Source organism: Vipera ursinii (assembly GCF_947247035.1).
Source record: "Vipera ursinii genome assembly, chromosome: 3".
Taxonomy (NCBI): domain Eukaryota; kingdom Metazoa; phylum Chordata; class Lepidosauria; order Squamata; family Viperidae; genus Vipera; species Vipera ursinii.
Genome location: NC_139516.1, coordinates 54,511,930 through 54,539,806, shown reverse-complemented (window position 1 = coordinate 54,539,806; position 27,877 = coordinate 54,511,930). Strand labels below are relative to the sequence as shown.

At 35.8% G+C, this 27,877-nt stretch overlaps 1 protein-coding gene across 1 annotated transcript in view; it reads right to left on the bottom strand.

Moving 5' to 3' along the window:
• PTPRF (protein tyrosine phosphatase receptor type F) overlaps nucleotides 1-27,877 on the bottom strand; it is a gene marked incomplete at its 3' end in the record, with an annotated part of 545,489 nt that overhangs the window by 255,980 nt on the left and 261,632 nt on the right. The window contains exon 4 of the mRNA XM_083360223.1: nucleotides 1,477-1,622. Coding sequence (XP_083216349.1) covers nucleotides 1,477-1,622 — 146 coding nt within the window. The remainder of the gene's footprint in view (nucleotides 1-1,476; nucleotides 1,623-27,877) is intronic.

Below are 27,877 nucleotides of genomic sequence, written 5' to 3'. Positions count from 1 at the left end.
GATATATTTGGTATCATCCAAGTCAAATAAAAAACAAAATTAGTATGTTAGGTATAGATAACATTCCAAATGTGGCAGGCAGGAAGACAGGCAGATAGGAAGAGGTGGTTGCAACTGATGTTCAACTCAATATTTATTAGTATTAAAGATTTAAAATGGAACGTGGTCATAGGTTTCCAGTTGTATTTAAGATCCTCCAAAGATAATTGGAATGAAGTTTGCCATACTACTGAACTTGGAATATAATTAAAATTTTTAATCTTATCTTCTGTGAGTGAATTATGACACTGAAAATTTGGCTGCTGTAACAAACCACTGTTCAAATTAGGACAGCAATGGATACATTGGAAGAGGGGTGAGTAAAGAAGAGGGAGCATAAACACTGAATGTATGCTATAGAACAAGTTTTTGTTTTATTCTGAAACCATCTATAAATTGATCCTTAATAGAAACAAGTGGAATATTTTATTTTAATTTGCTGAAGGAAGTGTTTCTGTAAATGAAATTGGGTGGGGTCAATAGCATCAGTCCCTTGCAATCATCAGCTGCTCCATACATTCTACTCTGTAGTGCTGGGATTTCTTTAGAACTATCTGAGAGAACAAGAAAAAACCATGGAAAACAATGCAAAAAATCAAGTTGTTTTTTACTCTCTTGATACTGAATTCCACCCAAAGGGTCCATATCAGTAGACATAGGAATTAAATGACTTTACATTAACCTAATTTCAATTCATAAGCAAAATGATCACATCCCTGAAATGATACAGTGATTATACAAGGAAGTTAAACCAAAATGGGATGAAATTTGCTTCCCCCAATAAGAATAATTAAGTCTTGTTAATTGAGAACTTGACAAGCAGGATATAACTGTACTAGCATTCTCCTCTCCTTCTCCAACAGTTAATATCCAGAAGCGTAGTGCTTCTGAGCCATTTTCATCTTTAGATTTGCATATCTTAACACAGCAAATCCCACAATTAACTATGCAATGTATAATGTAGAATAGTCTAATTCAGGGGTGTCAAACTCAATTTCATTGAGGGCCGCATCAGCTTTGTGGTTGCCCTCAGGGGGCCGGGTGGGTATGGCCTGGGTGGGCGTGGCCTACTGGGTGGGCGTGGCTAGAGTGCGTATGGCCTACTGGGTGGGCATGGCCAGCTCTACATCGTTCGCATCAAGGGTGCCTATGGAGGCCTGGGCAGGAGTGGGACAGATCTGAGGGTCTCTGGGCCAGGGCCAAGGCAGCGAGGGCCGTTCCCTCACTGTTTCCAGGAAGGCTTTGCGGGCCACATGAAACCACTTCGCGGGCCGGATCCGGCCCCCGGGCCTTGTGTTTGACATGTCTGGTCTAATTCAAGAACGTACATATGAGACATATAATACTCTTCCACTCCTCAGATCTGATCCTACTTAATTCCATTCAATATATGAGTATTCTTCTAAAATTACAAGCAAATGTTCATTCTCTACATACCTCAAATCGCTGGGAGCTGACCTTTTTTCCTTTCTTCATCCAAGTGATGCGTGGCTTTGGCTCTCCTGTTGCTTGGCATACAAAGGAGGCCACACCACCAGAAATCCCAATCTGATCTTCAGGAGTTTTCATAAAATTTGGTTTGCCTGTAAGAAAAATAAACCAACTGGTGAGATATAGCACTTAAAATATATGGCACTTCAAATTAGGAGCTTTAAGTACAACTAAGCCAACTCCAACAGCACAAATTGCCTTGTACAACTCCTCATGGCAAGCTTGTGCACTTCTAAAGACATTTTTCTTTGGAAACGTATTGGAAGTAAGAACGTATTGGGAAGGAATTTGAGAATGTTTTTTGGAATATTTCTATTTCAAGTGATCTATTAATATTACACACATACTTACATATTACACACAGAGAGACACACATTTCCTTTGAGTCAGTGTTGACTCCTGGGTCCCTACAGTTTTCTTGGCAAAGTTTTTCAGAAGGGGTTCGCCATTGTCTATTTGCTAGTGCTGAGAGTGACTGACTGATTCATGGTCACACAGCTGGTTTCACACCAAGAAAGGCACCAGAAGTCACGTTCTGGTTTCTAGACAGATGCCTTAACAATTATATCAAACTGGCACTTATATCTGTCTGTCTATGTCCATCCATCCATGGCTTATTTTGGTTTGTTGGGTTGTAAAACACATAAACCCCTTAATACATGCTTGCTACTTTTAAAAAAATATCAAACTCCTGGTGATGCCAATCCCCAATAATTGCATATTATTAAGGGGGGGGAGGGAGAGGAAGAGAGGGAGAGTAGCAGAAGAGAGGAAATGTCAGTCTAGCGGCAGCCAATCTTCTTATTCAATATAAATACATTTCTTTTAAAAATGTTCATATGAAGCAGTGTGTTAAAATGACAGGATCATAATCCCAAGATGAGCATTGAAAAATACAGAAAAATACAACTAAAAACTTCATGGAATAATACAGTCACTTTACTTATCAGCAGGTAATATGAATGCTACAATTAGGAAGGGATATTGGATATTAATTAGAACTGAGGCCATCATACTGCAAGGTCTTTGGAGAAATATTTAGGAATCAGTAGATTAGAAACAATTCCTTTTCTATCCTTCTGTGTGCTATACTACCTCAGAATGAAGAGCTAATGCAGCCAAACTGTTTCATTCCAACATTACTATTCATTCCACCTCCAATTTGCCAGGAATTTATGTATACAATTTGTTTTTTGAAAATTGTTCTCCTGAATCTCTCCGTTTCGGTACCACTGACTGTTACTTTATTTGGATAGTCTGAGTTAAAATATCCATTATTTCTGTGCCAATTCCAGAAGATGATGTAAAGAAATCATAGCATTTGCACCCTAACAGTTTTCTTATAGACTTCCTCAGAAGTCCATTTCAAAAAACAGTGGGGTGCATTATAATTCATATACCAGGTTTATGTACTTCGCACTGTTGCCAATTATATTGTTTTGTTGAAATTATTTCTATCAACAGTATAATTTTAATTAAAAAGTCACTAAAGCTTTCACCTCATAGTTTTTAGTTTGGCTTTTTTGAAGTATCAATTATTAAAACAACCAATTTTCCTTGTTGTGAAACATTTAAGGATTTGTATACTGTAAAATAAATTATATTAAAAGATTTCTGTAGGAAGTCTACAACTACAGTTCTGGAAACATATCTGATATAGTTTACGCTACCTGAAAAGCTATTCATTTACAGCAGCAACCAATATCTATTATCACAAAAAATACATAAGGCTTTGTTGTCCCTGCAAACCACACTTAAAAACAATCATATTGTGGCACTTCTTTTAATTTTCTAGGATACATAATTTTTTAAATTACATGACAGCCAGCTTGAACTGAGTGAATGTATGAATTCATTACATGCCAAATTTAAAGTATATACAGAGAAACCTTTACTATTTTAAAATGCTAACCTGTTTACTTAAATAAATTCATCTGTTGTAAAGTAAATGTAATAAATATTGAGCAGGTACAAATTTATAGAGTCCCACAAATTATGCCAGGCAACAACATGATTTTATTTTATAACAGGCTTCAGCCAGCATAAGTGATAAAACAAAACAAGGATAAAAAAAAGAATAAAGAGAGCACAACTTAAAATCAGGAAGCTATTCACCAAATATCAACTAACGTACAGCACAAAGTAACTATCAAGTTGTTTGGATTAATTGATCCATGAGAAGCAATGAAAATCACTTTACCAGAAAGTGCTAAAAACTCATCTGATAGAAGAAAAAACATACACAGAATTTGTGAGACCTGCCTGGTATTTACTAGATTAAAAACAAAGATTAGAACACAGTGGATATCTCTGTAATATAAATTGAGCAAAATAATATGTCTCTCTGTTTCTTTGTACAATCCGCAAGGGCATAAATGTTCAGTGAACTTATTTGAATATCTACTCAACATGCAGGTTGGTGGGTTTAACCAGCCCATATAGAAGTTCTTGATGCACTCACATCACCTAAGCCAAAATATTAGATAAATTGATCTAAGTTCACGCCTCAAACTCAGACTCCAAACGCATAGAGAAAATGTGCAAATAAAGTTCTGAGGAATCAACAATACCCCAAAGGCCCAATTCCTTTAGGGCACATACTGGATAAGTGTACAGCAACTCAATCCAAAGTCCCTTCCAGCTCTATTCTACTCAATCATACTTTTGCCTTGAAATCCTTAAATGTAGAAGGTATATACTGAACACCTCTAGAAAAGTTAATGTTAATGTCAATCTTCTTCAGTGTCCCTTTAAAAATGTGTTGGGATTCTAGTGTGCTGTCACACTGGCTAGGATTCCTATAGTTTGCCATCATAGTATGTTGAAAATGTCAGGTTCAGAATAGTTGTGTTAAGTTAAGAAATTGTAATGAGCTATGTTTTGTCATTGGGCTCTGGAATAAATGCTGATTACACAGAATATAAAATATTACAAGACGTGGTTAATGCCTCAGGCAATTACCTCCTACCATCTGACTCTTATCCAAACTGATGCAGTTGCTAAATATTGCCCTCTCTTCCTCTAGAGCAGACATGTCAAACTCGCGACGTCACATGACGTCGTGCGACATATCAGAACTTTTCCCCTTTGCCGGCAATGGGATGGGCGCAGTTTCTCCGTGACGCTCCGGCCCGCAGGCCGGCAGTTTCACACCCCTGCTCTAGAGTGACTCTGCCAATTAAATTAATTGGCAGCACCAGAGAATCCCAACCCTAACTTCATATCAGCCCTTTAAAATAGAGAAACCTCCCAGATATTATTTTAAGATAAAGAATTCAGTTTTTAACTATTGAAGGAGGAAAGGTGTGTTGCTCAATGTTGACATACACACACACAAAAACAAGAAACTAGAAATACTTTTCAAAAGTAACAAATTCTATCAAAAGGCATATATATTTTCACGAGCTGCAGCTTGCTTCATCAGTTTAGGCTACTCTATGTCTCTGAAAAAGTGAGCCAGAGCTCACAAAGACTTACTTTGTTAAAAAAATCTGTTAGTCAGAAAAGATGCCACCAGATTACCACTGAGTTTGTACTTATATTTGCTTAACTTATAAAGATTTAAATTGTAACATTTCTTCAAGCCTTTGTGGACCTCCAGGAGTCCGCGGATCACAGATTGAGAACCATTGGGTTAAAAGATCTCTTGGCCTGAGATAATTGAACCCTTCATACAAAAGTAGGCTTCACTTTATGCTTTGAATATCTGGCTGTCTAGAGGGCACAGAGGTAGAGGGCTAATTTAAATATAAACAATCAACAAAAATGCAAAGCAGAAGAGCTTTGGCTCATGAGCACATTTCCCCCCCCCCCCTTTTAAATGTCCTGCAAAAATTTGCTTTATCAGATACTTGGCATTCTTTGTGATAAAAGTGACATTTACACATTGAACAATAAATACAGAGATGACTGAACAAGGCTGTCCTTTCCATTTCACTGAATGAGTAAAGATCTACAAAAGTCAGGCAAAACACTTGCCTCATCATAACTTTTAATAGTAGAAATTGCTTATTCATTATTTAAGATTCTGTAGCAAAAAGAAATGACTAACAAAACTGGGATTACTGCCCATCTCCCTCAAAGAGTAACTCTTTAGGTTACTAATTATGTCCTTTTTAGAAGATCAGAACTCTTTCAGAAAAAAATTGTTTTGAAGGCAGAACAAGTAATTGTATTCCAGAATTTCTGCTGCAGTGTTCTAGATCAACCATGGTGCAGAAAAGTCAAAATCTGGTGTCAAATCTCTTTGCTGCAGAACATGGTCAATAAAATGAGTTTGAAACAAACTTTTTTAATAAATAAACTCTAGTCCTTGGCATTTAAATTTATTAAGAAAGTGAATTTATTGCAGTATGATCTCTTTGAAACTTTTCCATTTCTTTTACTCAGGCAGTTTTCATTTCAGACTAAGAATCCAATAACTCACTAATGACTACTCCTGTCTATTATGTGTCTCTGTGTGACTGTATTCTCTTTCATTTTTAACATTAATGCTACAACTAACTGCCTTTTGAATTAAGCAAAGAATATATTTGTTTAATTGAAAAATATTTCATATACTATACAATTTAGGATGTCTAGATCTGGGGAATGTGGCATCCTTATTAAAGGACACCAATGTGTTACATTATTTTTTTGTTAAATTTATACACTTTAAATTTCAAGTGCGCAAAGAAAACATCTAAACTTTTTTCCTATAGATTCTTCTTTACAATTCCAGAACAAATGAGTGGAAGAGCAATTGCTTTCTATAATATACACAATTAGTCTATTTTTCTCAAAATGTGTTTTCAATTTATAGTGTGCAGTCAGTATGCTATTAAAATGTTTTGCAGGCTACTAACTTTGACTTTATTTGCAAAATGAGGCTATTATTGCATTAACTGGATTTTAATGGCTTCTTGCAGGCACTTACATTTCAACCTAGAGTTCTAATTTACAATTGTCTTTAAACAATCAAACTAATCCAATTGCAGAGAAAATATATGAAAAGGTGAAAATACCAGGTCAACAGGAAAAGCAGTGCAAAACCTACTGCCTGGAAGGAAAATGGAGGTGAATGCTTATGCTTCCAAAACACAAACATGAACATTTTTTTTCTTCACATGCTTGATACATATGATACATAAGGTTATCAAAAAAGACTAACATGTTTTCAACTCCCTTTGAAAGCAGTTGGTTATTAGTATAGCAACTTTTTATGTCTCTAATATAATCCCATCCCTCTATTTCAAGGAATTAAGATGAGCTCATCTTTCTTTTATAGGTAAATGTAAGCCACATACTTGGTCTGTCTTCCAAGCAAACAATTTCAGTTGGTTTCTGAATTGGATACAGATAAAAGCAGAGCTGATTTAATGATTATATGTATTATTCATTCAACTGGATTCATTGACCTGGTGAGGACCCCATCCACAGACCACACTGATAATGAGCACACTCTGCAATTCACATTATATCAACCAGTTTTTTTAAAAAAAATCCTTTGGATTTGTATATACAAAGAATTCAAAACAGAGAATCAGCAAAATAAAAAAATAGGATTACACATAAGCACCTAAAATATTAAATTTCATTTCTTGGGAAGGAATTAAAAATATTGTAATACACATTTAGAGAATAATTACTGCTCAGCTTTCAAGAAAAATGAAAATAGCACTTTAGTTTGCAAACTGTTCAAGTTCACAATGCTAAACCACATTCCAAAACCCTGATTTTAATAGATTTAAAGACATTCTTTTTATGTGGATCAAACAGAACATCACCTAGTTTCAAGAGCACCTGAGTGGTTTAATTAGAATAATCTCTTTTGGAAGGCTCATAGAATGAACTTAATAATGTTATTTTCTACAAGCTATTAAAAAAGCTAATTATGTTTACTATTATGTTTCTAATTTGTCATATTCCTGCACCCACTTTATATGGATGTTGCAAGCAGTCACCAGAAGTCAGGCTCAACTTGAGGGAGTCTACTTTTCTGAGAACAGTTTTGCATTTCAAATTTTAATTAACTCTCATTTAAGTTCAGATCCAAAGCATGATTTTTCCCTTTTTTAGTAGAAGGGTGTCACTATCTCCTGTGAATAAAATAGGAGAGGATAAAACTGCCTGTTTTTCCAGTTATCTTCCCCCAGTCATTCCTCCTTTCTTGTATTAATACGTTTGATGCATGAACCAACTACTTGGCCTCTGGGAGAAGTTACTGAGTTGCAAATTCACCAGTCATAACAGATCTTCAAATCAAGAATCTTCATACAGACAAAAATAAAAGGATAGTTTAAGTCAGCATAAAACAAAATAAAACCATATATTTTAAACTTTCCATTGAATTTATTTATTTAAGCTACCAAAGTTCTCAGTTGCTTACAATAAAAAACATAGAAGAGATTTAAAACCAAAGATATTGAAATCAAAGTTAAAATAATCAACATTTATAGTCTATTTTTAAAAATGCATTTCTAATATATTTTAAAAGTCAACCAGAAATACCCCAACTCCCCACTACTTTTCCAGATCATGAGCCAACATATTCCATAGACCTAGGGCAATCACTCCTAGTCAACCCAAGTTTTTTTTAAAGAGTTGGACTCCCTAGTTTTGAAGTTTATAAGGCAGGGAGTCTAATGCTGGGAAAGATTGAGGGCAATAGAAGAAGGGGACGACAGAGAATGAGGTGGCTGGATGGAGTCACTGAAGCGGTAGGCATGAGCTTAGATGGACTCCAGAGGATGGTGGAGGACAGGAGGGCCTGGAGGAACGTTGTCCATGGGGTCGCGATGGGTCGGACACGACTTCGCAACTAACAACAACAACAAAGGCAGGGGAAAAAAAGCTAGAATAAAAAAGAAAACTGTGCAAGATACTAAAGAAAATGGGGGTTTTGGTTTACCTGAGTGGACTTTGTATTATCAAGCATCTGTACTGACATGGGTAAAAGAATGGATAATGCTTAGGAATTTAAGGTTGTTATGCTTGGAGGGACATGATTTACAGTTGGGATGGCACACGTTTCTATGGCATGAGAAAAACAAAATTCATAGATATTTTCAAAACCACTGTATTAGAAATGCTTTGATAACTGTATGGGAAAAAATCAAAATGAAAATGTATGTAAAAATTCCAAGGTGGCTATCAACAATCGAAGCTTTTTCACATGTACACTTGTTAGATTTTGAAAAAACGTGGACATATAAAGATATCTTAAATATTGATGGGACATTAAAATCGAAGCAAGAATTGGAACATCAGGGTATCAACATGTCATGGTGGGTACGTTTACAAATACAAAATAGATATGAAAAAGACATGAAAATGTATGGATTTTATAAAGAACAAAATGTGTTTGATATTATTAACTGCTGATGAGAAACTAATTAAAAATTTGTATAAGTTTTTGTTAACTTTAGAGATGGAAAGTGAACAAATTAAAGGGACAATGACAAGATGGGCGGAGAACTTTGGTTATAATATAGAGTTAGAAGAATTGCAAAAATTATGGGAGAGAAGTTACAAATTGACAATGTCAACTGCATACAAAGAAAATCTGTACAAAATGTTTTATAGATGGCACTTACCTCCAGCCAGATTAGCAAAAATGTTTAAAAATGTATCAGGCAAATGTTGGAAATGTAAACATAATATAGGTACATATTATCATATTTGGTGGACATGTGATAAAGGAAAAAGCTTATTGGAGAAAAATACATGCTTGGCTAGAAAATATATCAGGAGAACATGTAGCGTTTAATCCCGAATTATTTTTATTAGGTATATTACCAGAAAAGACTAATAAACAAAATATATACTTGGTTCTATATATCATAACTGCAGCAAGAATAAGCTATGCACAATGCTGGAAAAATGAACAAGTACCATCAGAAGAAGAGCTAATAAAGAAGATACTGGAATGCGCAGAGATGGACAGACTAACTATGAGACTAAAAGACAAAGAAGAAACAGAATATTATGAAAGCTGGAATTTATTTTATAAATTGTTGAAAAAGAGAACCAAAGAGTGAAATTTGTATATGTATTAATGGATTACGAACTCAGTTGGCATGTTGTTTGGAAAATTAACATATGTATGTAAAGAATAAAAAAATAAAAATAAAATAAAATAATCAACATTTATAGTCTATTTTTTAAAAATGCATTTCTAATATATTTTAAAAGTCAACCAGAAATACCCCAACTCCCCACTACTTTTCCAGGTCATGAACCAACATATTCCATAGACCTAGGGCAATCACTCCTAGTCAACCCAAGTCAAGCTGCTGGCGTCCCAAGAGAACCTCTTTAGATGATCTCAATGAAGAAAGAGGAAAAGGATTCTCAAAAATTGCCTGGATCTAAACTCTATAGAGCTTTAAAGGTCATAGTCAACACTTTGTCTTTTGTATTTATTTACAGATGTTTTTACTGATTCACTTGGTTGATTGGACAGCTATAGAAATTAAATAAAAGGTTCTGAACAGGGTAGTTTATCAAAAGACCCCTCAATATATTACTCATCAACATTTGTGTATTGTTGTGCCAGCGTCCTACCGCTTTCCCATTCCCTACCCTTTTACTTGGAGAAATTGACATACCTGTCTCCCCCAACCAATTCTCTATTGCACAAGTCAAGTCAACTAAGTTGTCCATCATAAATGTCTAAATCTTGCTAACTTAAAGGACACAGAGCTTGAATGAGGAAATCAATAGTGGCAGATGGGAATCTCAACTCTTTAGTTGGGATCTGCTGAACTACAGCAAATTTGTGTGTTTGCTATGTTGTAAAAATGTCAAGTAACTAGGGTAACTGGGGGAGAAAAGGGGGAAGATTATATTTCAACTAAGATAAATTCTAAACAATGTACATGTATGCCTTTCTTTTTATGACCTTCAAAACTATGACAATAAGTTGACTATTCTTGTCAATAAACTGTGATTATCACCAACAGGTTGTTGTGCTTTGAAAAGCAGAATTTAAAACTATTAAACTGATCTTACAGGGAATACGGTTTATGCTTCTTTACTAGATTTTTGTGATATTTCCAAAACAGCAATTGAGATTTTTTTTTTAAAAAAATGCACAATTATACTTTATACCTATATAAAGAGAGCAACAGAGAATCCCAATTACATTGAGAAATCAGCCTCAAATAGCCAGAATATGGGTTGAAATCTTAATATCCTTTCTTGAGAAAGTCTGTATAACTAAAAATATATACACCACTATAAAATTAGACAATTTAAATGAAAATGTTTGTTACTAGTCCTGTGATCCCATACAGAGACCACTAGAGACAGTTAAGGATTATCAAATCTGATTTCTTAAAATTGTATAAAAATATTGTGTAAAAATAGAATCTAAACAGACTTTATGTATATTTATGATAGCACTGTTTAGCATGTAAGTTGGCCTTATCAAATATCACTAATGTTAAGCCTATTTTAGGATACAAAAGTGGTTTACAAATGAACAATTTTTTGTTTCATACGTATGTTATCATTTGTAATTTTTTGAAGTAATAATAGAATAGGCTCCTTCCTATACTAGATTTTTTACATGTGTTTTACTACACACAGTGACTAATGTCTTAAAAATATAGGAAAGAAAGTAGCATCTATTTAGGAAAGAGGAAAATATATTAAAATAAGTGAAATTACTTTAATTTGAGGATGGGGAACCTCTGAATAATACTGAACCACAGCTCTCACTATGTCTTATATGTATACTGATCTTGCGGAAGAACAGGGTAGAACAAAGCTAATGACCCTCTTTTACCGGTCTACTATAGAGAGAGCGTCCTCTCTATGGTATTGTGGTTTGGTATGCTGGTCTGACAGCCGCGGATAGGAAAGTATTACAGAGGGTAGTGAGCACAGCACAAGACATTGTGGGCTGTTCCCTGACACCACTGGATGACATCGCCAGGGCTCGTTGCCTTGGAAGAGTGAGGAAGATTCTCAGGGATGACTCACACCCTGGACGGTATCTCTTTACTCTCCTACCATCCGGTAGGAGATATAGGAATAAAGCCAGCCGTACCAACAGGCTGAAAAATAGCTTTTATCCGTGGGCTGTTAGGCTTTTAAATGGGACATAATCTTATGCAGAATTGACTTGGGAGGCCGGTGTGTGGTGTAGTTGGTTCACATAGTGTGGTGGGATGGAGGGTTTGTTGTCACTGTGTGTTGGGGGGAGAGAGCACAGGGGAAGGCTCAGCTAATCTCAATGTACACATGTTGTACTTTGACTATAAAGGTTTATTTTTATTATTATTATTATTATTATTATTATTATTATTATTATTATTATTATTATTATTATTTAGGCTGCTGGGAATTATAATTCAGCAATATGGAGTGGAGATATAAGTTTTCATCCATGCTTTAATGACTAGGTTGCTAGTTCTACAATTCTGGGGAAAAAAAGTTCTGTTAAAACCATCCATTATGCCACCCTTAAAAAGCAGATTTTTAAATACAGTAAATCTTTGAGATGCTTTTATAAGATGAACTTCAATGAAACTCTGTCTTTATTTCCTTGTGATGAGAAATACAATTTTGTTAAAAAATATGGACAATGCAGAAAGAAGTATTTTAGCTAGCCCTACAGCAGGCATGTCAAACTCGTGACATCACGTGATGTTGCGTGACATATCGTGACTTTTTCCCCATTGCCGGCAATGGGGAGGGCGCTGTTTCATCATGATGCATCTAGCCTGCCCTAAAGCATATGACCAGAAAGAAAATCCCACCAATATGAAGATAAAATTGAAAAGCAATATCACCTCTAGCTTCTTGACTACCTTTACCTATAAATTAAAGTGATCGTCCTTTTTTAAAAAAAATATTTTCCTGAATTTGTTCATTGAACAATGCACTGTTCTGGATTTTGATTTACCGTCACCAATGGAACATTCTTACATTATTTATTCTTGTCTTGGAGGTTGCAAAAAGAGAGAGAAAAAACAAACATGACAAGACACAGTTAATTCTATACTATTTTCAGCTTTAAAACAGTTGTGCATTTGATTTGGAAACTAAACTGCTGGGTAGCAACAAAGATGGTAGGCTGTCCTTCACTGCAAGCATGAAACTTGAGTTTAAGAGTTATTTACCTTTTAAACCTTTTATTATTATTATCAAAGTAAAACGTGTACAGTGAGATTGGCTGAGCCTCCCTTTGTGCCCACCCAACTCACAGTCACAACAAACCCAATATTTTGTTACACCATGTGAGCTAACTGCACAACACACCGGCCTCGCAAGTCAATCATACATAGTTATTTCCCGTTCAGGAACCTGACAGCCCATGGATAGAAGCTATTCTTCAGCCTGTTGGTATGGCTGGCTATACTTCTTTATCTCCTCTCTGATGGTAGGAGAGTAAAGAGGTACCGACCAGGGTGTGAGTCGTCCCTGAGAATTTTCCTTACTCTTCCAAGGCAGCGAGCCCTGGAGATGTCATCCAGTGGTGTCAGGGGACAGCCCACGATGTTTTGTGCTGTGCTCACCACCCTCTGTAATATCTTGCTATCTGCGGCTGTCAGACCAACATACCAAATCACAATACAGTGCAAGAGGATGCTCTCTATAGTAGACTGGTAAAAGAAGGTCATTAGTCATTGTTCTACCCTGTTTTTCCACAAGACCCTGAGGAAGTGGAATCTCTGTTGGGCCTTTCTGGCCACCTGGGTTGTATTAAGATCTTCAGAGGTAGACTCCCAGGAATTTAAAGGAGGAGACTTTTTCCACACAGCTGCCTCCCAATGTAAAGTGGGGCATGTTCCTCTCTTTTCCTCCGAAAGTCTAGCACCATCTCCTTTGTCTTGCCGATGTTCAGGTGCAAGTTGTTCTCTAAACACCATAAGGATAGTTTTTGTACCTCCCCCCTGTACACTGTTTCATCTCCACCTGTAATAAGACCCACTACAGTGGTATCATCTGCGAACTTAATGATTGTGGTGGATGGGTTGGACGATACAGAATCGTATGTGTACAGTGAGTACAGATAAGGGCTAAGCACGCAGCCCTGAGTCGAGCCCATGCAAAGCTTCAGGGGGGTAGATGAAACAGACCCAACCTTCACTGTTAGTAGTCGGTCCCTCAGAAAGTCTTTAATCCAATTATAGATGGAAGGGGGGGAAATTGAAGTCAGTCAGCTTTTCAATAAGGATGTTCGGCAAAATAGTGTTGAAAGCCGAGCTATAGTCTATGAAAAGCATCCTGACAAAACTTCCCGGTTTCTCCAGATGGCTTGCTACAGAATGTAAGGCAGTAGCTATGGCATCGTATGTCGACCTATTCCCCCTGTAGGCAAACTGATGTTTGTCGAAATCCAGTGGGAGGCATTTATATTTGCACATTGTGAATAATGTTTAGAAGACACTAGAATCCTGCTGTGTAAACTCTTCCATTTCAATACACTCTGAGTTCAATAGCATCACAGCAGCCAGAGTCTGGAATCTATCTTGTAGATTCCTATAATGATTATTAACAATGTCACCAGCTACTTTTGTTTTGCTAGTTTGGTGCTTTACCTACGAATAAGTGAACTTCATGGGGTAAATTACATACACAAGTTAAGTGCTGTTCTTACTATATTACTATATTAAGAGGCATCTATGTACATAATCCATCCAGTATGATTTCTGAGCATATCCACATTGCATTTAACTCTATTAGGCAATGGGCTGGCTTTCAACCAAGCATACTTAACAGACTTATTTGAGAAGTCAGATGAACAGAATTCATCAAGATAGATGGGGTGCGGGGGAGGGAGAGAAACTCTACAAAGAAGAAAAGAATACATCGGCATTTAATTAATAAACTATACAGGTTTACGTAACATATAAAAATACAAATAAGTTGTTTCTGTTGTATAACCTTTATATCTACATCTTAAATGCATCTTAACCTTGTTTTCAGTTCAACCATGAAAAGTCTGACTAAAAATCGATCATTTTAATTAACATTTCACTACAAAAGAACTTGCTTTTCAAAATTTGTTTTAAAAAATAAGACATTGCAATGTAAAAAAAAAGACTGCTATTATTTATTGGACAGGAAGTATTTGAAAAAGTAAATATTCAAACTGCAAGATAAAGAATGAATTGAAGCCTACTCATATTCTTTCTTATTTATATAAAAGGTTTATTAAAAAAAAGAATAGGAGATGGATATGAGAAGTACTGGAGATCTGATGTCATCTGAAAGCTAAAAGGATGGGAACAAAATTGTTTAATATTTGTACAAAATAAGTGGGTGTTGCTACAGCAACACTTTGAACATGAATAGTCTTACTCTATAACCTTATGAGCCAGAAAAATAACTTTAGCAGTTGGGGATAGAGTATGTTTTAACTGGGAGTCCTTCATCTTGCACACATTCAGTTTAAGACTGTATTAAAAAAAAATCTCAATCTGTTTTGTTGCTCATTAAACTGAAATCTAGACTCACTAACTTTTGGGCCAACAGTACAGCATTTGAGCAACTTTCTTCTACCCTCTTGTACAAAAGTGTGTGCTTGAGGCAAATTGTGGAAACCAAGCACTGGGTGTATTCAGAAGCTTATTGTCTATAGGAAATGTCAGTAAGGCAAAAATTGACATATTTTTTCATCATTTTATTAACCTGAGATACAATCCCTAAGAAATAGTGTCTTTTGTCAGCTACCATTACTCTAGAGGTAAAAATTGTGTCTGCTTTTCTGGAAGAACAGTAATAAAGTAGACAGTGAATTAGATCTACATAACCTTTAACCCTCCAATCTCCTGAACAAAATATAAAAGAAAATGATTTGTTACCAATTCATGACATCTCCTTTAGATATCTACTACTCACATTAATGGCTGAGGAAGGCTGTGCAAGATACCTGCTCCCCAAAGACCTTATTATATTAAGAGCCTATTAAAATTATGAATCAAAATGGTAATACATCTACTTGGGTTGTTAGAATTGAATGTCTAATAAAATGGTCAATTCTCTCCCTTCTATTCTAACCGTTTTACATATCTCCTAATAAGAGTTGTAAGCTGGAATGCATATTTTCAAAGTATTTGCTTGTCAGGTTTATATTCTGACTTAATAATAATTAAGGAAAATAATTAATCTAGGAAAAGTCAAGCTGGTTTGATTTTAAAAAATATAGATCAAGAAGCTGAGTTATGTCCAAGTAAGTGTGCAATGCTCAAGAAATATCTATACTCAGGAAATATCCCTATCTATGCAGAAGCACACAAGTAAGATTTTACTGCTCAATAGTTATGCTCTTTCCCCTCAGGAACAGAAGGCATGATTTCAAACATCACAAAATCTTTTAATGAGACACAGAAAAATAATGAAGAGACTACAGAAGAAAATGTGCATTTGAGACAGGCAAACAGCAAATATATAGCAGTACTATTTATATGTTCATACTGCAGTATATCGGCATACCTTGCCATGTGAGTCTAAAACCAAGTAATGCTAAGTAAAAAGGCTTCATATTAGAAAGTCATGTTTTTTAAACATTATTTGTTCTGAAGGATGATGAAATGCAGCATAATTTAGCCAAGGGCCAACTGTAGACAGAGAAGCAATTCTGCATGCAGAGGGGAAAACCTGGTCAGTAGGAAAGCACAGTGTGCTACCAATTACTCTTGAATCAGCTGCTTCACAGAAGAGGTCTTGCTATGCAGAAATTCAAGAGAATATGTTCCCATTTCCTAAGCTATGCTCTTTGGATAATAAAAGTTGTAAGAATGGCCCATAGGACAGAAACGATTCTTAGAGAGGATATGAAAACCATTCTAAATATTGTAAAAGAAGCAAGTTATAAATTCTTACATAAATAAAATAAATAAAAGTAAGAGCAGCTAAAGAATCCAAAACAAAGAAAATTGGGGAAAAAACTGTATGTACTACTGGTGTGGCAAAGAAATTCAGATTTATAATTATATTATAGAGGTGCCTACTGAATACATCTGTACACCATGGACATTAAAAAAAACAGTCTAGGCAAAGCTATTTTCTCAAAAGAAAACAAAATTAATCTTTATTAGAGAAAGTCAAATATTAGCTGCTTGGGAGTTAACAATAAAATGCCAAACCTTCATTTAACAATTTACCCAGAATCTAACTTATGAAGCATTTACATTAATTTTCAAAAGAAAATTAATTTAACCCCTTTATATCTGGAATATATCATAAGAATCTAACTTATGAAGCATTTACATTAATTTTCAAAAGAAAATTAATTTAACCCCTTTATATCTGGAATATTACACAATCCGATATGTAGCTTTTTCTTCATAGATCATTGTTATCTTCTCATGGTGGCTCCCTCCCCGTGGAATATTATCTCTGCAGAGATAAAATTGCCCCCACGACACTCTTTCACAAGGCTTTGAAGATCTAGTTTTGCCAATGGTCCGGGGGGAATCAGAATGGAATGGAGCCCATGAAATGGGTTATTTCAGTGGTTCTCAACTTGTGGTCTGCAGAACCCTGGGGGACCACAATGTCACCACAAGGGATCTGCTAAAGGCTTGAAGAAATGTTATGGTTAAATCTTGAGTTAAATCTTGAGGGGTCTGTGGCTAGGGTCCGTGGCCACAAAAGGAATTTAAAGGGGGTCCATGGTGAAGAAAGGTTGAAAACAACTGGCTTATTTTATTGACTGTTGTTGTCACCATGGCAGTAGGAGGCTATTGTTTTTAATTGTTTTTATATTGGGATTTTAGCTGTGTAAGCCACTGAGAGTGAGTTGGGTAGCCATATAAATTTTCTTAAACAAACAAAATAAATAAACAAACTGGGGATGAAGGGGAAAATTTCTCTTTTTCTGCATTCTTTTTTTTAAAAAAGTACAGATATAAAATGTACTTATTATATTCCGTAGCTACATGAGTTTTATTTGTATAATATGATCTTTAATAACATTATTCGAAAAGAGAACCCTTAGAGGAATATAAGAATCAGATATGCAGCTTATGCATACTTTCACTTTCTATACAAAAGTAAACATTTTTATGAATTCTGTTAGCATTTGCATTTGCATTGACAGTAAATTTTTCAATGTTTCATTATAATTATTCACAACAAAAATAATTTCTCATCCTATAATAACATACTTACATGTATCCCAATTTGGTTTATATAAACACACATGCACACACTCATTTTGTTAGAGCAATAATAAAGATTTAGAATCCCACTTCATGTAAAATCACTTATAATCATAGTCTCGATTTATATTCAAGAAAGAAACAAACCATCTCTTCATTTGCTGTCATGCTTACGCATAAGCTTACTAACTCCAATAAGTCCCTCTGCAGCAATAGTCTATATAAAAGCAAGAATTCGCTTTAGAAAGAAAACAAGAAATACTGCAGCGTTTATGTACTTTTCTACTAATAAGTACTTTATATGAAGAGCAAATCTCTTCCCCAAAGAGACAAATATCTAAACCACAACTTTTCCATAAAAAATAATTCAACAATAGCACAAAAAGATCAGTATTTTATTCCTTAAAGAACATCATACTGGTGAAAAACATGCAACATCCTTTTTATCTGATGATTTATGGGAAGTCGTGGCATGTACCTTTAGGGTCTTAAGAAGAACAGGAGACTACACAGCATGTAACTATCTCCAGGGAAATCTAGCACATTTGAGACAGTAATAAAAAACAAGTATAGGAACATTTCCATATGTCATGCAGCATTGAGTCAACACTTCTCAATTTTTATCTTTGAGTACTAGCAATGGAGCCACTGACAGATAAATGTCAACAGGAAAATAGCTGGATACTTAAATTTTTAACCTGCATCTGTGGCACTATCATATTGATTTAGGAGTCCAATAGCTACACATAAAGTTACAACAGAAGATGCTTCCAGAAAAGAAACTCAACCAAAGGATACTTTAACCAAAAGTTAAAAGTGGAAAAAAATCCCTTTGAACGTGCCAAGGACTGCATGCATGAATGGCTATTTCCACTTTCTTCTCCATTGCAAAAGCAAATCCTCATGCTGAATAGCTTTCTCTTCTTATGTTTCAAGGACAGTGCAGGGCAGTGCAAATACCTGATTCTAGGAAATCATTAATGTCTGCTTTATGCAAAGCACAAACCACTTAGCATATTTGGAACATGCACGAGAGAAAGCATGCTTAAAACGGAAACAGAGACAATTTTAATCTATTCTTGTTTATTCCTTGCAGCGTAGGAACTGCAACGAAAGTGACACAGAATGCTGCAAAAAGTAAAGCATGGATTATCAACCCACACTATGCAGCCTCTAAAAATAATCTTTCCCTTCCCATATCACTGACTGAAGATGGCACTTCTGAAAGAATCACACTGAAAAGGAAACAAACAGGACATATGGTAGCTGCCATGGCCATCTTCCTAAATTCTCTGCTGGTTTTACCAATCAAATTGGGAGCTTCCATCTAATTGGAGAAAGGAAGGCTACACTAAGACAGGTATGAAGCTGTCAGCCTTCCCAGGTAGACCAGGCAGGATGAGCTAATTCTGTTTTATTGTAACGCTACAATAAAAGATTCTTGCAAATCTGAAAGTACAAATCTCCCACCATCTCTGTTTGCATTCTGGTAAGTTAGGATCCTTTCTGAGTTTCTTTCTCTGCTCTTATACAGATGTGGGCTCCCCCCTTGTCTGATCGTTCCCTAAGTAACATCTGCCCCCCCCCAGCTAATTTCCACACACCATTACAGGAGTACAGAGAGAAGGTGAAACTTCCTCTTCATAGAGCTATGTTCCTAACAAATTAATCAATTAATTAACCTAACCCATTGGGTTATGCTGGGGAAAAGCGGGAAATTAATGTACCCTTGAGCCCAATTCATTTCACCATACCTGCTTTAACTTGCATTTCTCTAACACAAGCACCCCATAACAAAGGAATCACATTTAGGAAAATGAACTGTAAATATTCCCAATCCAAAGCAGAAGAACATTTTTCTTGGTGTATTATTACTTTTTTGTGTTAAAATCTTATGCAATAATTCTATTAGAATTAGCTCTTTTTTGAAGAACTGTTTATGATTTCTTTACAAGTTTATAAATCAGTTGTCATACACATATATAAACTTGAGACAGGTATAACTAGTAAGAAACTAAAATAGCTCACAAATGCTAGAATATTTGAAATAATCTGTTTACAATTCACCCTACTTAATTCTGCAAGTTTGCATTTGTAATTGTACTTAATAATGGTAAGATAGAAATATTCTCTCATGCATCCATGAGTGGACTTGAACCAATGCAACTCACACTCTGGAGAACAGTACCAAATTATTTCAGAAATTAGCAGAAAATCTGGAAGGTAGTTGGAAAAGATCTTTTGTTAAGTTGGATATGAATCAAAATTCTTGTTCCTTATCTTGACTTTTCTAAATTGCTTCATATATTTTCACTGCATGTAATGAACATGTGAAAACGCAGCTTATAATCAGTCTTTCACTCCTGCATGATTTCCTCTTATTTATCTATGCTGCTATTTCAGGAATTAATTTTATAGCACTGAACTGGGAAATGTCTCTTAGTAGGGTTCCAAGTCAGTCTGGCTTTAACACAGAGTTAACTGCATCTGCATACACCGGCTTGGAAAATTTCCAGAAGAGTTAAGAGCTCATTTCTTTTGGATCTCAGAGATGGCACTATATGAACCCAGAATTATTTTTGTTTAAAAATCATTAATTTCAAACAGTTAACCTCTCTTTGTTTCCAGGTACAGAATAATTTCAACACAATTGCCAAAGTAAATACTCCAAATATTAAATATATTTCAGTCAAGATAAGAAGTCAAAGTTGGTGAGGAAAAATTAATTAAGATTCTTGACCCTATTCATAACCTAATGAATAGAACTACAGAGCCACTATTTCCAACTGGCATTATCAAGCAGAGGTTCCAGAGAATCAACATCCTAGACAGAAGCTTTTCTTCTAGAAGAAAAGATTTTACTCCAAAGAAAAAAATTAGGACCAATTATTTTTTTGTCCTTGACTTTAGTTTTGTATAACCTGCATACATTAGTAGTGTTCCAGATTAATTTGACTTTTTTCTCATCTTCAGGGTGTAATTCAACCTGTTGGCATTGATGTTTAAAGCTTTAATTTGTTAATGTACAGATATCCCATAATGTTACCATGATAGTATCATTCATGTCCCATTACTTACAATTTATACTGTGTCATAGTTTAATGCTAGCTTATTATCAGAAGGATCAGTATGCAAAATATTGGGAACAAGAGATAAACACGGAAAACAGAACAGTTGTTATATAATCTAGAACTTTAAACTGAGAGCCAGTTTGGTGTTATGTTTAAGGCACCAGGCTAGAAATCAGGAAACAAAATTTAATCCTGCCTCAGGCATGAAAACCAGCATGACGAATTTGGGCCAGTCACTCTTTCAGCTCAGCTCACCTCACAGGAAGAAGGAGGAAGGATGATCAGGTATGTTCACTGCCTTGAGTTATTTATAATATAATAATGGCAGGATAAAAAAAATCTTTTTAAAAATGCTGGAACAACATATAATTCAGTAAATAAAACAACAAATATGGAAATGGAACGTTCGTCTTTTCCAAAATGTGCTATGAATCTTCAGAAGAGAGCAGGCAGAAAGTAAAATAAATATAGGTATTTACTTGATGCCTGTCAATTCCACTCAACGGTCTAATGCAAGGAATCTATAATTATGGGATTATTGTTTACTGGTCTTATTTGCAAATAAGTAATCTAACACTGAATACATGCAGTTATGCATGACACAACATAAAACAGAATGGATACAGTCGTAAGTCATGATGCTCATCAAGCAGGTCACTGTCATGAGTGATCCAATTTTGCAGCAGTTACTAAGCAAATGCTATAGTCATGCAACAAATCTATTGTTTGCTATGGGATGCTTTTGCTTAAAACTAGAAGCAAATGCCAGTTCTTGACCAAAATGTCATAAAACATGGTCACATAACTGCAGGTTGCTGCAAACAGCTATAAATGTGGGCTAGCTGCCAAGCGGCTGACATGCAATCATATGACCATTGGAACTGAGTTGCAAGTAGCCCTGAGGAAGTCTGTTGTAATTTTGAATGGTTGCTAAGCAAATTAGTTGTAAGCCAAGGGCTATTTATAAGGACACCTTAATCCATTTCATTCAATATATTAATATTTTGGTCACAATCCATAAAGTAATACAGGGTGGGAATATTATTTATAATGCTAATAGATACATTTTAAAAAAAATACAACTGGAAAAGAAATTAATCTATAAATTGCAGAATGTTCACAGAAATCCAGCTTACTAAACAAGAAAGATTGCTCTGAGTAGTGTTAAATTTTCTATTAAATTTTAAATTTAAATTTAATATTTTATTTCCATCATTAAAATAGATGAAAATCTCCAAATGTAGGATCCATTCTTCTTGACACAATCCAGTTGACTCAGCTGTAGTGTTCAGTGAAACACCACATATATGCATTCTGTTAAAATGGAAAATAGATACTTCTCTGCAAATGTTACTTAGTCATTTGATCTCTATCTGAAGTCTCGATCTAGTTCCACTCTGACTGTTTTCATAGTCTTCAGCTGTACTGTTATGGTGCTGGTTGCAATAGGTGCTCCTTGTTTACCTTATATAAAAGTGCCTCAAGGGCTTATCTGTTTGGGAGAAACATTTACAAATCAGGGCTAATACTGGCTTGTCAATGCTAGGCAAAATTAGTTATTCCAAGTTCTCCACAGGACTGAGATATAGGGGTGTTGCTAGTGTAGCGTGTGTCCAGAGTTTTGTTAGTTTTGTGCAATTCTGGAAACAGTATTCTAACAGTACTCTGAAGGAAGCAAACCAATAAAAACTTAGGACCGCTTAGACGTAATGTTGCTGAATCCTAGCTCTATCTTTAGTGCCTTTGGTGACTGATCATTGAAAGATGACTGATCATTAAACAATCTCTGATGTCAGAGTGAAGACTTCAAGAAGTCATTATCTGTAAACTATTCTTTCTTTCAATAGTCCTTGGACACATCATACGTCTCCTTCCTTTCCTTTCTCATCAGACATGAGAATTTTCCTTCATAATTTAGCATTATCATGGTAGGTCTGGGCCAAACAGTGAAAGGTTAAGGTTTAAGATTTATTAAATTTATATGCCACCCTTCTCCCTGAGGACTCAGGGCGGCTCACAACAATAAAAAGTTAAAAGATATAAATACAAAAATTAAAAGAGGATTAAACAATATAAGAAGTAAGAACAATTTAAACCAATTAAAAAACTAAATTTAAAAACTATGATCAGTCCAGGCCCGCTTGTTGGAATAACCAGATCTTTAGGTCACGGCGGAAGGACCGAAGGTCAGGGGCCATCCGCAGCTCCGGGGGCAGTTCGTTCCAGAGGGTCGGTGCGCTCACGGCATTGCCTGGCCGACGACACCCTGAGGAGGCCGACTCTGTCGGAGCGAACCTCACACCCTCTGGCTCTAGGACTGCTTGGAAGTTACCACTCTACCACCTATCTTACAGGGCAATGCTTTTACCTATCATCCCCATCAATCATCATGTGTGAGAGAGAAGCCCCCTCTCACAGTCCATGCTGTTATTGAGAAATAAAAAGGGGAAATCATAAAAATTATTGAGTGCCATCTCCTGACTCTAGAATGTTTTAAACAAAGGAGATAAAAAATATAGAGTCACACATACAGGACTACATAGAGCTCTGGACAAAACAAGATGGTACTGGCCTATCCTAATTTAGAAGAACGCTGCCCAGGGAAAATCCAAATTAAATAGAAACATGCAATATGCCAAGTGTGTACAGAGGCCACAATAGATTTGTTAGACATAGAAAATAAGCACAGAGCAATTTTTAACTTTTTCCTGTTCCTCTGGAGAACAGACTAGTCTAAAGGATATGATAATTCTGTGTGAAACTGTTACCTGGACAAACTATGTCCTACAAATCCCAGTTCTAATATGAGACAGAGGGGAGTTGCTAAATTTTGCCCTTTCCAGTTTATTTACCTTATTTTATAATAAGAAAATATTTTCCTGTATTGAAGAGGCTGGTTTGATAGACTTACTTGTTACATGTGTGCCAAAACCCATGAGCTTCTGCTAGAGCCTGAGAGAAAGTATTAATTCAAATGTTTAACCTTGCAGCTTCGGAATATTGTGAAGGCAGGCTGTCTCTAACGTACTGGAATAGGTAACCAGCTCCTCTTTGCATCTATGCTCTTTATGCTTCTTTAGGTATATCATTCTCTTCTATATATTTTTTCTTTTGCGTGATCTTGAAGAAAATTGGAAATAGGCAGAGGATAAGAAAAACCAGAATCCATTTTATGAGCTGGGGAAGTGATGGGCTCCCCACTGTTCCTCCTTGCTCTGGTTCACCACTCTCAAGACAGAGCCAAAAGAAAGGCTATTGCTTCTCTCTGTGAGGCAGAGGAAGGACTGAAAGACTTTCCTCCTTAGGACAGGAAGGTATATCAGTCCTGCCTTTAGCCAAAACTAAAGGCATTCACCTTTTCCCATAATTTTCAATAATTAAGAAAATGCTCTCTTCAAATGTCCTTCATTCCACTATTAGATCTTTTTTTTGTTAACATGCATTCAAATATTGTAAATCTACAGGCAGTCCTTGACATACAACCACAAATGAGCCCAAAATTTCGATGGTTAAATGAGACATTTGAGTTTTGCCCCGTTTTATGACCTTTCTTCCCACAGTTGTTAAGTGAATAACTGCAGTTAACTGAGTAGCATGGTTGTTATTAGTGAATCTGGCTTTCCCATTGACTCTGCTTATCAGAAGGTTGCCAAAGGTGATTGCAGGATCCCAGGATACTGCAACCAACCTAAGTCAGTTGCCATGCACCTGAATTCTGATCATGTGACCACAGAGATGCTGTGATAGTCATACGTATGAAAACGGTCATCACTCACTCTTTTCAGTTCCTTTATAACTTTGAGCAGTCACTAAAGGAACGGTTGCAAGTTGAGGATTACCTGTATTTGGCACTAGAGGCAGGAAATACAGGTTTCTTTAGGACCATCCATAAGAAGGCAGTCAATACAGACAGAAATCTGTTAGGTTGCTATCTCACAGCACTGCAGTGGATACTGATGAATTACTGTCCAAGCTAAGGACTTTGCATTTCAGTTTCCTGGTGTGAAATTGAAGGATTTCCTGCTCCATATAGGTATGGTTTCCCAGCCAACCATTTTCTGCAAGTCAATTCTTTACTCAGGATTGGTGAGGAATTTGTGGTGGAGTTTATAGAGTTTACGTATTTTGTGTAGGCCACAGAACTTACACACACAACTCTAAACATTGTAATATCAGCTCACATTTACTTCACACATTCTTTGTCAAGATATATGGCAAAATGCTTGCGGAAGGCAAGATAAGATTATAAAATTAATGTACGATTAACAGAATGGCACTTGGGCTCTAAAAAGACTGATGAAAGATCAACATCTGGAAGATATCAATATGAACAAACACATTATAAGAGTGTTCAGAGGAGGAATTAGTTGCTCTTTAATACTGACAATTACTCTTCAATTACGTATTCATGTAAACTTTATACGATAGGGGATGCTGTGTGGTCTTATATTAGAATCAACTTGCTAACAGTAGCTCATTATATTTAAAGAAGCCTGGATTGATAACTAATCTTTCTCTTTGAGTGCAGCACAGAGGGCAAGGAGAAACAGATACTATCCTTTGCAGATTACACAAAAGTCCCACTTCAGAAACCATAAAATGCTATAAAGACCCCATACCCTAAGCTCAGGAGAAATTGGATCGTCAGCAAGATAATGCTATCACCTAATCTGATTAGCCCCAGAGACGGGAGATAAACATAACAAAGAACAGTCCGACACCAGCTGTAAATCCAATTCAGTCAAGTAAATCAGGCAGCTGTCCTAAGAAGCTCAGCATCTGGGGCCTGTCACATACAATGCTTTTAGGGAAATGACAACAGCTCAGTTCTTATGTTAGACATGGAAAAATGTGTTAATCTGTTTACCTTAAATAGATTTACTTCAGCTCAAGTTAAGAGGGATTGATGTTGGAAAACACTGCCAAAGCAGTGGCTGAACACGGAGAGAAGAGTTCTATGTTAAGGATGTTAGGTTTATTGCCCCAAAGAATCACATACAACACCTAAATTATAATACAATTTAATTCAACAGTAAATTGTAATAAAAGGTATAAAGACTGATTCTTATAACTATGGCTGTGTTTTACAAATCTGCAGTTTTGCATGCTTCCATCTGGAATGTTGTTTACAAGTGGAAATGCATGAAAGCATTCTTCCCTGAACAGGAACAATACTACAGAAGTCTTGCTAAGATAGATACTATGTTCATTACACTAATATTATAACTGCAACAATCTGCCAAGCAAAAATTGGGCACAACGCAATTCAGGGTAATGCAAGATTCAAATATGGGATTGGACAGCATTCATAGAATATTCAGTGCATTAGGCAATGTATACTTCCATCCCCATCCCACTTAGGTGCAAGTCAGGATTGGGAAATAATCTCACATTTTTTCATTACAGAGTTTAAAATCATGTTCCAGTGGTGCTATATTGTCTTCCATTTTCTAAAAGCCAGAATCAGCTTGAAAAGTGAGCTAGTCAGAGTGAATAGAAGTTCCTAACAGGTGAGAGGTTTCTTTAAATTATCTTTTCCCAACTACCTGTGCCCACTAAATATGTTGGGTCTACCTGTGTTGGTTAAGAATTCTAAAAATTGTCAGCTGATATAGTAAAAGATTTGAGGCCAGGGAAGCCAAAAATGTTCTTTTATGCCTAGATGATTAGCTTCAAACCCTACATTTAGAGGGATTTTGCACTGTATACTTAAGATTATTTCAGTACTCCACAGCTGTAAAGTAAAAATAGCATTCATGATACTTAAGAGGGTTAGAATGAAGTAAACTTTCATTATGTATTCATTTAGTAACAGACTCTTTACTACATTTGTAAAAATGCATGCTGAGGTCTCTCCTTTACATCTGATATTTATTTAAAGTGCCTGAAATCTAATCATATGACCCAGCATAGTCAACTCCACTTTTTTCAATTTAACCTATCAATTTATGTTGATAAAAATTCCCTGAGATCAGGGAAGTCGTAGAGATATTAACTAATCAAAACCAGAAACTTGAAACAATGATAATTGATCTTTGTGCAAAATTGCGAGGAGGGGAGAAAGGATGGGAAGAAAGATCAGTTTCCTACAGATCTTCGAATGGTGTCTAGGCAGTCATATATATGGTTTCTACATCTGTTCACAGATAATGTAGTGAATGTAAGGCTTTTAGTGGGTATCTTCCTCCATCTTTAGACCCTGAGAGGCCCTGGGATTGATTCCAAGGGAATACGACTTTACAAAGAATATAAGACTCTGACCACTGATAAGGCCTCAGCAGTTTTGTCTTACTCCTATCTGCTTTGATATAAGTTGCACTGTTTGTTGCAGCATGTGGTAAAGACAGCTCCAGGGGATTCTCTAATGACAGAACAGATGGAAGTAATATTTTTTCTGTTCAGAAGGTCAGTCAAGAGAAAGCTACCCTTGCAATGTAAATCTCAATTGGAATCACCCTGTGTACCACTATTACCAGCACTATATTATTAGTTGTTCAGGAAGAATATGCCTTCTCTCCAACGTACTGTAGCCTATAAATGGTTTGTTACAATCTTCCAGATGATCGTATCATCAACCGGTTGTAACAGATATAACAAGGCCACAGCTAAAAAAAATTCAAGTTTTTATTTGAAGTTTTTTCTCTACAGGGGGCACTGATGTCAAGGCTTCACAATATGCTTTTCATAGCTGTTCCATCAATAATGTAATAGAAATTGTAAAGTATAAAAATATAAAGTATAAACCTAAGAAATTTTAAAACAATGCATTGAGCTCTTTATTTTAAGAGAACATGGAATCATAGCCTCAAGATCTTTTCCAACATTGTCTTATGAGGGCTTGACTCTGCTCACAAAGTTCTTGCTCAAATACATGAGATAATGGCTATTATAGACATTTGATTATGTTCTCTTTGTTGCAACTAACTCAGGCTTTTGAAGTGCCAGTCTCATTTCACAGTCACACAGGCCCCTCATTAGGATATCAAACAATCACAATAAACCTTTAGTAGTTTAACTGCAAGATACAAAACACGTATCTTTATTAAACCCAGAATGCTCATAGGACAACTACTAGTTTAGCCCCTGCATACCAAACACAACTTATCCAGCCACTCTTCTCAGTCTACTTCCTCACTGTACGGTCAGAACATTACACTCAAATTATATCCCATTCTTCAA